Raw genomic sequence first — 12,337 nt, forward strand, 5'->3', positions numbered from 1 at the left:
AATAGCGGTTCAATTGGTCTAGATTGAATCGGACTAGGCAACGGTTCTTGGTTGAACTAGCCGGTCTGGTCCAGTTTTCAAAACACTGGTAATTAATAGTATATAAAGGATTGGGTTGTACTCGGGCGATTATTACGAAAGTGACGTAATAAAACTTCAGTGTACTTTTACCTTCTCTTCTCTCCTGTAATCTTCTTTTCTTAAAACATAACAATCGGTAATCAGAGCCTATTTTTGATCCAACTCAAGCTGGGTAAACAGAAAACAACATGGTGAAAAATAAACCTCCAGAAATTCAAGAAACGAGCAGTAGAGAACCATCCAAGACTGCACCGAAATGGTGGGAAGAACAGAAAATAATTTAGGAAAATAGACTCAGCAACTTAGAAGCCAGATCAGAAGAAACCAGGGAATGCCTTCAAAGAATCTTGAATCTAATGGCCAAGAGCGCTAAAGACTTATGGTGTTTTTAATCAAATTTTGTCCCCTCGTGATGTGAAACAAAAGATGCTTAAAGAGTCTGATTCGAGTCTTACTAGTTATCCTAAATCAACTCCAATTCAGATGACTTACGAATACCAAATTACTTGGGAAAAAGGTATGGATCGACCCTCATTGGCTTTCTCAACTCATTTTTATCCAGCTCAAAATGTTTTAGCCTGAAAGACTAACGGAGCATGATGTTTCTCACGTGTTTGATAAAATGCCTGTAAGAATAGAAGACGCGTTTCAATCGATATTTAGAGAAATTTGTTTCTTAGAGTTTATGAATGTCAATACACATGTTGAGGTCTTTGATCCTTATTTGTTTCGGCTTTTGTTGATGGGAAGAAGTATAATTCCATTTGCTGAGAGTTTGAGTATGACTAAAAGGGAGATTAGTTCATTTTGTATGCCACAATTTGTTCTGTCAACAGCAAAAATATGGGTTGTTGTATTCGGATATGAATTCTTCTGGGTCATGGTTACGTGTGGGTCTATAATTCTTATGGGTGTTAAGCTTTTGATTTTGCATGAGGAGAGAGCAAGAAAGTTTTGGGAATCCTTTAGAAACCTTATGTTTTGCAAAGGTGATGGAAAATCAAAAAAGAGAAAATGTGTAAAGTTTGAAGCATTTACTCTCACTGTTCGGAAACGTCCAAAAGTTGAAGCGGTTGTTTTTGTGTTAGAAACTGGAATGCTTGTTAATTCTGTGGTGCCAGGTGGTCACACTAATCATCAATTGGAGCCAGGTGATGTGCTTGTTCGTGTGAATTGGGAGGTAATTACTCAATTGTGGAAGTTGGACATTTCAGTTGGGGACATTGTCGAGCAAAAGATAGACTTACATATTGAAAGAGATGGCACACCAATGAGTGTGCAATTAGTGATTCAAGACTTGCACTCGATAACTAATGCTCACCTCTTAGAAGTAAGTAACGCAGTGATACAACACCTGTCTTACTAACGGGCAAGAAATTTTTGCTCCAAATGTGGTCTTGCATATGTCTCAGAACCTGGGTATTTAATATTTAGAGCTGTTGTTGTTGACATCATCAAGAAATTTATTGGTGCGAAAATGTTAAAATTTGAGGATCTAATATATATGCTATCTGAACTTTCTCAGGGTGCTCGGGTTCCTATTTTTGTAATGATGCCTGTGGATACATTTGGTTTTGATGCCTCTGGACGTCTAAGGATTAGAAAAATCAAGGCCATAACTATGTCTCTAAAAGCACTTAAGTTGGCTAATGTTCGGGGAATTGGAGTTGAGATTTGGTGGGGAATAGTGGAGCGTTTTTCTCCCTTTGACTCCAATCGGTCCTTATATGAAAAGCTTTTTAAGTTGATATCTAAGTCGGGGCTAAAGTTGCAGGTTGCTTTGTCTTTTCACTCATCTACTGGAAAAGGGGATGTGAGACTTCCATTGTGGATCTTAGATATTGGTGATTTAAATAAAGATTTTACTATCGAGATAGAAATGGCTTCTCCAACAATGATTATCTTACAGTAGGTGTGGACCAAGTTCATCTTTTATCTGGGCGGACTGCCCTTCAATGTTATGAGGACTTCATGCATAGTTTTGTTAACAAGTTTGAATCCTTTAGTGGAAGTGTAATCGAAGAAATAAGCATTGGTCTTGGTCCTTCTGCAGAACTTTGGTATCCTGCTCATCCGTTTGGCGATGGTAGATGGAAATTCCCTGGAATTGTTGAAATCCAGCACTATGATAAGTACATGATGGAGGACTTAAAGATGGTTGCATGCCAAGAAGGAAAGCCTCAATGGGGGGACCGGGGGCCGCAGAATGCTGGCTGTTACGACAGTCTTCCAACAGGTGTGCCCTTCTTTGAAGAGGGACAAGGAAGCTTTCTATCTGATTATGGTTGTTTCTTCCTGGAATGGTACACTGGTAGGCTGATTTGTCATGCAGATGCGATTCTTTCAAGGGCAGCAATGATACTGAAAAAGTTCCAAGAAAATGATCAAACATCGTTTATGTTGGTGGAATATTAATTTGCAGCTTTATCAACGTTCTTTTCTGCACCTACAATATCATCATAATCATGGACATCGCTATTTCGCCGGTACTGGTCTTTTGGATACACGACAAGACAATCACAAAAATCATTGGGTGAAGCAATGGCTAATTAGTTTAGATGAACTTTCTTCTTATGCAATTTGGGATGATTTCATGGTGGTCTTATCCGAAATTTCGGACTTTGATCCTTGGGGACAAGAAGGATCGTTTGAAGGGGAGGAATTGTCATGATTTGATATTCAGGATGGTATTGGGATGGCTTGCTGAAGATGATACAATTGAGTTGTGGAACGACGTCGCATTTTTATGTTTGGAACGGCTTCGTATGAGTCAATGGATGGCTATGTTCGACACCCAGAGTGATGGGCTGAACACAAGCCCAATAGTTTGTAATTAGTTGACTTGTCCTCAATTGTAGTTGACTCTGATCATGTAGAGTACTTAGTTGTATATAAAGGATTGGATTGTACTCGGGGGATTATTACGAAAGTGAAATAATAAAACTTCAGTATACTTTTACCTTTTCTTCTCTCCTGTAATCCTCTCTTCTTGAAACATAACGCCTTACTGACTCAGAGACCTTCACAATCATATTCCAACTATTGAATATAACTTCGGAAAAGATGGAATCATTTTTTAAATGAAACTCCCAAGGTAGATGCTGTACCTGCAAGAGAAACTTTTTTTTCCCCCCCTTCTTTCCTGCTTCTAACTCTGTGGCATAGCAACATTCAAGTGCCCGTATTTCTGCATCACTTTCCTAGTCGCCAATGCTGCTGCCTCACTAGGTCTCAATGTTCCGGTAGCCATGATAGCAATGAATTCACGGGTTATTTCCTCTTGGACCTTGGCTCGAGCATCTCCGAGAGGGTCTGCTGCAGTCCCACCAGTTTGAGATTTTCCCTGTGCTCCGGCTGGAATAGAAGGCGATGTCTTAATTTTCTCAGATTTTGGTTGCTCCCTGTCTTTTTGCTGTGTAATATTGGAGGACCTGTTCACATTGACAGTGGTGGACTGAGATGGCTGAGCAGATACAGATGGGGTGAATGGGGGAACTTGAGGAACAACACCAGCTCTCAATGTTGTCTCCAAATTCTGTATCATGGGTACTATATTAAAAAAAAAACACCCTTCCCATATTAGCACCACATATTCAAATAAAGTTTTATAGTTCAAAAGGCGTGAAAAGAAATTTTACACAATACAGACAATAACTTACTTAAAACTGCACCCATGGGACTGCTCATAACTTCAATTGGAAGCTGCAAGATATAGTCGAACCAACTAGAAATAGGGCAACCTCATTGCTGAAGTTGTTGCAATAGTGGGTGAGTGTTGGAAATGTATACCGTAAAATTCACACGTTAGCACTGACAGGACAAGTAAATAATAAGTAACAATCGAATCAATTGAAATCGTGTTGTGGTGATAACTATTGCCTTAGAAACAAATTCATCCCAATATGTGTAATCGCTGCTTCAGGCGGATTGTCCCCCGAGGTTAACACAGATGCTCCGAGATTTCGAACACCCAAAATTAAAGTGGACTACAGTGTATTGCTCCTCTGATTACCGGAAATAGTAGGAAGCTTAGAAAGTTTTGAGAAAGTTGAGAGATGTTTGAATGAATTGGTGAGTTGAGAAGCTAGCAATACTTCTCTATTTATAGACTTAACGTCAAGGGTAAAATGGTCTAAAAAAATCAATATAAATATGATTAATTTATGCATTTAACTTATGTCTGAAACTGTTGCAATTTACAGATGAATTCACAGATGAATGTGGCATCAAATCAATCCAGGTTCATGCATTAACTCTCCCTCGTTTGTGACAACAGGTAATTAACTCTGTAACTCTTGTAATTACTGAATAACATGCATAATAGCTTTGAACACATTTGAAAAACCATCTAGATTCATCCAAACATTTCAATGTTTGAATTTTAATTTTAGAAACTTACTGATTTAATCATATATACCATTTCAGCCTATAAATATCAGAACAATTCTTTCACAATCTTTTATGCTTGAATAATAGGCACAATAAATAGCTTTGAACACAGCTGAAAAACCATCTAGATTCATCCAAACGTTTAACTGTTTGAATTTTAATTTCAGAAACTGACTGATTTAATCATACAGACAATTTCAGCCTATAAATATCATAATAACAATTCTTTCACAATCTTTTATGCTTGAGAAAAATCATTACAAATTTTGTCAAAAAAGATAGAATTTATGCCTCGAAGACCTATATTGCCACAGTCACGATACAACGGGCAGCAGTGCACGAGATTGTACCTTATTCTATATCACTTAAAAAGAGAAGAAAGAATACACACTATAAATACTTAAGCCAGTAGCATTTCTCACTCAATATGAGATGGTGTATTTTCGCGTTATTAATCGTGAGCAAACTGTAGGTCTCAACAGTGTAACGAGGACTAATCTCCTGCAAATAATAACTTTAAAAACATGACAATTACTTACCAAATGTTTTTTATATACTTAAAATAAGGTTAACTATACTGATGATAACTTATATTTATGTTTTGTTCACTTTTAGTCACTGATTTTAAAAAATATAAGATATGATCACTTTCGTTTTTATTTAATTAAGATGTTGTCACTCCGAGTTAACTGTCGTAAAAAACAATTAAATATTTTGATATAATCACACATTCGGTCCTTGTTATTTACATATTCTCTCAATTCAATCATACTTTTAATAAATTAAAATAAATTTAATCATCCAATCGAATGGTTTATGCCAAGACCATTGTTTGGTTTAAAGTATATAACATGGTGTATATATTTTGTATCTTAGTGTATAAATACTTAAATTCATAATATTTTATATATATTAACTTAAAAAAATATATTTTATTATTAACTTAATTTAAAAATATTTTATTTTTATTTTTATTTTCATTTAATATAAATACGTATATTATGTTAAAATTTATTTAGAAGTACGACTAAATTAAGAGAATATATAAATAACAGTGACTAAATGTGTGATTACACCAACTATCGCTTCACATATTCTATTAATTGTAAACGAAAGTTAACCTGCGATGACTACATTTTAATTAAATAAAAATGAAAGTGACCATATCTTAATTAAATGAAAATAAAAGTGATTGTATCTTATATTTTTTGAAATAAGTGACCAACAGTGGACAAAACACAAACATAGGTGATTATCTGTGTAATTAACCTTAAAATAAACAAATAACAATAATTTAAACATTTATTGAAGTCACAAAATCACGTGGAACCACCTTCTCGAATACAACTGGTTAATTGGTGATAGTGAAGAAGGATAAAAATAGGGATTCTCTCAGGAAAGGCGGGTTAATATACTGTTAATATACGGCAGTATCGGATACATTAAAATGTATTTAATAAATTCGGTTTAGCGGTACGTATTATGTTGACAACTAATAATGTTTTAGGTAGAAAATATGAAAAACTATTAAAAAATTTGGTAACGGGTAAACTTTGGTTATCGATAAGTATCTATCCTTTTTATAAAAGTGTCCATACTTTTAACATATCAAGTAAATTTTACCGGTTTTGTCATAATGAATCTGGTTTTGTCATATTTTTACCTATTATATTGTAAAGTATCTATCCTTTTTATAAAAGTGTACATACTTATTTCACTGTGAAAATATATTTATTATTATCTTTGGTTAATATTGTTAAATTTAAATTCTAAATAATATTTTATAAAATATCAAAACAATCAAATAATTTTTTGTGTAAATGAAATTATTAAATTAATATTGTAGGTGGAAAACATGAAACACTATTAAAAAAATTGAAACATAAATTACATAACTTTAAAAAAAGTATATATCATTTTTATAAAAGTGTCCATACTTATAAAAGTAGGTCTAAGTCATGAAGAAATATTAAAAAATTATTCTACCGGTTCGTGTCGATCCAAATTAAAAATGTGTCGATCCAAAACGATATAACAGGTAAAACTATGACAAAACCGGTATAGAAATGATAAAACCGGTAAAGCGCTACCGGATACATTTAAAGTGTCGGTACTTTAATATAAGGATCGACACTTCGTGAATTTAAAAGAGAAGCAGTTTTAAATCCTATAAAGTGTCGATACTTTTAAAAAAATGTATCGATCCAAAACGATATACCAGGTAAAAATATGATAAAATCGGTATCAAAACGATAAAACCGGTAAAAGGTTACCGGATATATTAAAAGTGTCGATACTTATATAAGGATCGACACTTTGTGAATTTAAAAGAGAAACAATTTTAGCGCCTATAATGTGTCGATACTTTAAAAAAATATATCGATCCACAACGATATAACAGGTAAAAATATGATAAAACCGGTATCAAAATGATAAAACCGGTAAAATGATACCGGATATATTGAAAGTGTCGATACTTTCGTAAGTACGTGTAATAAATTATCGACACTTTCAAAGAAATAGGTAATTATCCTTTCGAAAGTATCGACACCTGACATAAAAGTATCGACACTTTTGTATTTGTATCGATTAAATATAAATAACATATCCGATGAAAATATAAGCTAAATACCCTCTGAAAATATATAGAACGGACGAGTTTTTGAAATCGAAGAGTAATTGTTGCTGCATTTCAGAAGGCGTTTCTAAAGCGAAGCTTGTTTGTTTGTTGCTGCAGTCGAATCGAAAAGTATGTTGTCGAAACCCTAATTTTTTATTATTACAGTAATCGTGATAGGGTTTTTATGTGTTGTTTGGGGGTTTGGAGTAAAACAGCATTTGTGACCGATTGCAGGTAGAAAGTGATATTCAAGGAAAAATATAAATGTCGATACTTTTATTAAATATTATAGGTAGAAAATAATATTATATGTTGTATAAATGTGCCGACATATTTTGGTGTGGCCATTCAAATTCTTTTGAAGAAAATCGTTTTACCACAAGAGTAGTTATCTATATTTGTATATTGAATAAAGTGTATGTAACAAAATAATTTGATTTGCGTAAACTAATATATGAAGGAAAAATGGAGTCAATGAGTTGGAAAATTGTTGGTGGAGCAGATGACTTTGAAATAGAGGCCGAGACTCGAAAGCAACCAAAGGGTGGATATATGTACTTCTAGTAAGTATCAATGTCTTTTTGTTATTATTGTTGAAATAGTAATTGGATTAAAGTATCGATAAACTTTAAATTGATTACAAATTTTAAATATTGACAGTATGGCCGAATGCAAAAGGATGAAGGAAGATGGCACACAGAGCGGTTCGGTATGTAAAATGAAATTGACATTGAGTAGTATTTAGTGTTAATGTATTGATTAAGAAACGTTTATGTTTTATATTAGGTGACAAAAGATGTGAGGTCCAAATGGAATTCAATGAGTGATGCTGAAAATGAACCTTACATCACACAGTCAAGGAATGATAGTAAAGAATACAAAGAACGGAGGAAAGCACATGAAAATAAGGTATTCATTAAACTTGTAAATACGTTGATACAAAATATATAAGAACTATAACATTATATATTGTTAAAAAATGTAGGAAGTGTCGACAAGATGCAGCATTAAAAGGGTGAATTTATTAATTAAACACCTTAAGGAGAAGGGTCAGTTGAATGTGCTAGGAGAAATAGGTTTTGGATCGTTGGTAGGCGTAAGGGATCGACCTATTCGGAGGGAATTGTGTCGATCCTTGATGGCGCAATTTGATGTCAGGCAATGTATTGCTAAATATGGTGATTTTTCATTTCCTCTCGGGATCCCATGTGCTGCAGCCGTATTGGGGGTATAAAATGAAGGCAAAAGTGTTGTAGAAGTCTGTAAGAGTAAGGACTGGAAAGAACTTGCCTCCAAATATGGTTTGAAGCATAAGGTGACATATGCTGAAATTGAAGAGGAAATAAAAAGTGGATCTTACGTTGGGGATGAGCTGAAGGCCAGAGTTCTATTATACCTTGTCGGTATCTTTCTTTGTCCAACGGGTAATACGTCAACGAACAAAGAACATATGAAGCTCATTTGTGATGAAGGCTTGAAGGGTGAATTCAATTGGGCTGAATATATCCATTCGAGATTGATTGAATCAATAATCACCTTTAAAAAGGGCAGCCAGAGATACCTCAAAGGGTGCATAGCAATCTTAGAGGTAAATGAGTTAAAGAACTTTTTTGTGTTTTTATATAAAAATATAAATTTTATTATAAATGCAGGTTGCACTGTTCGATTTTTGGTCGGGCTATGAGGCAGTGCCGGCTTATGAACGAACCGGAGTAGCACGCATCCATGCATGGGGGAAGGAAGAGGTGGTTAGAGTGATGGTGAAGTTGAAGCTGGATAGAGCGAAGAAGCAAGAAAGGGTAATAAATGTAATTAAATAATATTAAGAATATAATCAATGTCTTAATATTGTAATTTAATTTTGAAGGTTATTGGCAAGGATGTAGAGGAGGCAGAGGAGAAGAAAGGAGGGATGGTTGTATTGGGGGATGACGGTGAGTGGGACGACGCTGAGGGAAAACGTAGTAACTTCGACATTTTGATGTCTGAATTGGCTGATATCAAAAAAATCCAATTTGAAATCATGCAAAGACAATCAAGAGTTGAAGAGAAACTTGAGAGAGTCGAAGATACACTTGAGAGGCATAAGGGGGTAGTGGAAGGAAAAATAGATGGAGTGGTGAAAGAAGTAGAGGTGTTGAGGGGTGAAGTGGTGAAAGAAGTTGGGGTGTTAAGGGGTGATATTAAGATGGTGACGGGTGAAAAATTTGAGGGAGTGGTGAAGGAGGTTGTGGAATTGAGGAGTGAATTTACGGGGGTGAAGGGGGTGGTTGATAAATACTTGGATGAAGGAGATCAATTAAAGGGTGAAATAAAAGAGATGAAGAGCTATGTAGAAAAAAAATACGATGAACTGAAAAAATATGAAGAAGAAAAGAGGGAGGAGGAAGAAGAAGAGATGGAAGAAATGAGGAGGAAGGAAGTCGATGTCATTTATACACTGGAGAGTGTTATAGCAGCAGATTTGGATTCGGAATGTCCTGTACCCCAGAAGAAGAAGCAGAAGGTAAGTTGAATAAAAGAAAACTTAATTTGATTTTTATTATGTTGTTGTGACAAAAATTTGTATGCAAAATTGTAGGTTGAAAAAGCGGATATTCCAAGCGGAATTGATGACATCGAAGCTGCAATTTGTGATTATTTATGGAATAACGAGTTAGAATCGGAGTAAGTGAAATATATTGCTTTGTGAGTTATATTTAAATATTTCATGACAATATATTAATCCTAATGATTCATACAGATATTCTGTAATATCAATGGGAAATCAATTCGCTAGTGTATACGACGTTGCAACGTTGAAGCCTACGGAATGGGTTGGCGGTGTGGTAAGTAGAAAGTAGAAAATGTTAAAACTTATTGAATATGTTCTGATTGTGTAATTAATTTTGTTAGGTTATTGATTTGCTCGCCTGGACAGTATGCTACGATTCTCAGAAGTCACTCCGGAGGATTGACTACCTTCCATACCACTTAGCTGTGAGTTAAATTAATAAATGAAGATAAGTAGTGTTATAGACGGTAAATTAATAATGTTTGTTGCGTAATTGCAGCAGCAGGCGTTGGATGCCAACAGCAAAGAAAGTGTTGAGGGTATTGCTAGCTTCTGGGTCCCATACTGAATAACTATGTGAAATTCACCGACTGTGAGAAGGTAAGACACCATACCAATTGCAAATGATGTTTTCGGATATAGAATGTTGAATTTTGTCAAATTGGGTGTGAAATTTGTTGCAGATCATGATCACAATAAACTACCATAATTCACATTGGTATCTGTTGGTGTTGGATATGGTAGATCGTGTTGCAACAATATATGATAGTATGTTTACAACTGAAGCAGCTAAACAGAGAGTGAAGGATGCTAAGAGATTGGTATGTATGTATGTATGAAAGAACATTATGTAAATTATAATGCATAATTTTTTTGGTGCATAACTTCTTCTATTTTAATGCAGATTAAAATATTAGATTCTTATAATAAGAAACGCATTTGGGTTGAATCCTGTGGATCTCTAGGAAAGTATCCCTTGAAAAATTTCAAATTTGTGGAGTATAAGAAGAATAAGCAATTGAATGGGTATGAGATGTTATCACAAATAGAAAGCTTAATTTATGCAGTATTCATCATAATTGACATGTGTGGTTTTCAAATTTTGTAACAGACATGATTGCGGCATGTATGTGATGATGTGGATGGAATCGATCGGTTCTACAGGGGCAACTGGTGATTTTGTAAGTGGATAGAAAAATTCGTTTGTGGTAAAATTGTTAAAAGTCGTAGATTGAATGCTGTAGTTGACAATACTTAACGTTCTGACAATTTGAATATAGGTTGTTGGAGACTGGGATCGATCGCGAATATTAAACGATCTCGTAAGCCACAATCAAAATGAACGAAGACAGGAGATAACAAAAGCTGCCATATTGCATAAGAATAACAAAAGGATGCAATGATGTAAATGTAGGGTTAATTTTGTATAAGATTTATAATTTTGTATACGATTTATATTTTTGTATGTGAATATAATTATGAATGAGATGAGAAAAGTTAGCAGTATATTGCTGTACATGTTTCTTATACACATTAAGGGTCATGTTGATACTTTGAAGTAAAAGGCAAATTTACAATATGGCCAACAGGGTGCAACCATAAAGTGTCGATCCATATATAAAAAGTGTCGATCCCAAAAACATCGAAAACCAAAAGTATAATGTAATATGTAATTTTTCAATCTAACCGGTACAAGTATACCGGTTTTATGAGAGAATATGTCTAAATAATGTGTCGACACTTTTTTAGTTTGTGTCGATATTTTTGTTCTAGAATGAATGGAAAACAGGGTGCAACCATAAAGTGTCGATCCATATATAAAAAGTGTCGATCCCAAAAACATCGAACCCAAAAGTATAATGTAATATGTAATTTTTCAATCTAACCGGTACAAGTATACCGGTTTTATGAGAGAATATGTCTAAATAATGTGTCGACACTTTTTTAGTTTGTGTCGATATTTTTGTTCCAGAATGAATGGAAAACAGGGTGCAACCATAAAGTGTCGATCCATATATAAAAAGTGTCGATCCCAAAAACATCGAACCCAAAAGTATAATGTAATATGTAAATTTTCAATCTAAACGGTACAAGTATACCGGTTTTATGAGAGAATATGTCTAAATAATGTGTCGACACTTTTTAGTTTGTGTCGATACTAATTTAAATATCAAGTGTTTTTCCACCGTTCACTATATATAGTACTCTTAATCAAGAAACCCTAAACATAAAGGCAAGCAGGCATAAGATAACTCTTCCTCTTTGTTCTAGCGTTATCATAAGTGACGATCAGATATTCAGGTAAATTTATCGATATTTTATGGGTTTGATTGATTTCTATATTGGAGTTTTTTTCCTGAATGTGTTTGTGTTCCATTGTAATAGCATCCAACCAAAATGGCTCCAAAACGTCAGCGTCAGAAGCGAGGTCTTTCTTAAAGCTCTTCTCAACCCAGTTCTTCTCAACCACAACCTCCTTCTGTAACAAACGATTCTTCTGAGGAAATCAGGTCCTTCGAAACTCTGAACTTTAGATCCGATATGGAGAAACAAAGATGACAGACGAGTTTTAAAGTAAGGAAGATTCGTCCCGAACGTGTCATTGACCTAGGTTTCTTGTTTGATGATGAATATGCATTTAGTTTTAAATCCACATTTACATCTTGAGGTTGGCTTGAATTCCTTGGTGTAGA

The 12,337-nt window shown here is 34.5% G+C and overlaps 1 protein-coding gene and 2 pseudogenes across 1 annotated transcript in view; 2 read left to right on the forward strand and 1 right to left on the reverse strand.

Moving 5' to 3' along the window:
* Positions 1 to 703: 703 nt before the first annotated feature.
* Positions 704 to 2,496, forward strand: LOC120166072 (annotated as a pseudogene).
* Positions 2,497 to 3,215: 719 nt separating this feature from the next.
* On the reverse strand, positions 3,216 to 3,839 carry LOC120166073 (annotated as a pseudogene).
* A 460-nt stretch (positions 3,840 to 4,299) lies between these two features.
* The window catches only part of LOC120166074 (E3 ubiquitin-protein ligase PRT1-like), a 28,386-nt gene continuing 20,348 nt past the window's right edge, over positions 4,300 to 12,337 (forward strand). The window contains exon 1 of the mRNA XM_039175451.1: positions 4,300 to 4,357. Within this exon, the coding sequence (XP_039031382.1) occupies positions 4,300 to 4,357 (58 nt within the window). The remainder of the gene's footprint in view (positions 4,358 to 12,337) is intronic.

Source organism: Hibiscus syriacus, unplaced genomic scaffold, assembly GCF_006381635.1.
Source record: "Hibiscus syriacus cultivar Baekdansim isolate YM2019G1 unplaced genomic scaffold, ASM638163v2 tig00111621_pilon, whole genome shotgun sequence".
Taxonomy (NCBI): domain Eukaryota; kingdom Viridiplantae; phylum Streptophyta; class Magnoliopsida; order Malvales; family Malvaceae; genus Hibiscus; species Hibiscus syriacus.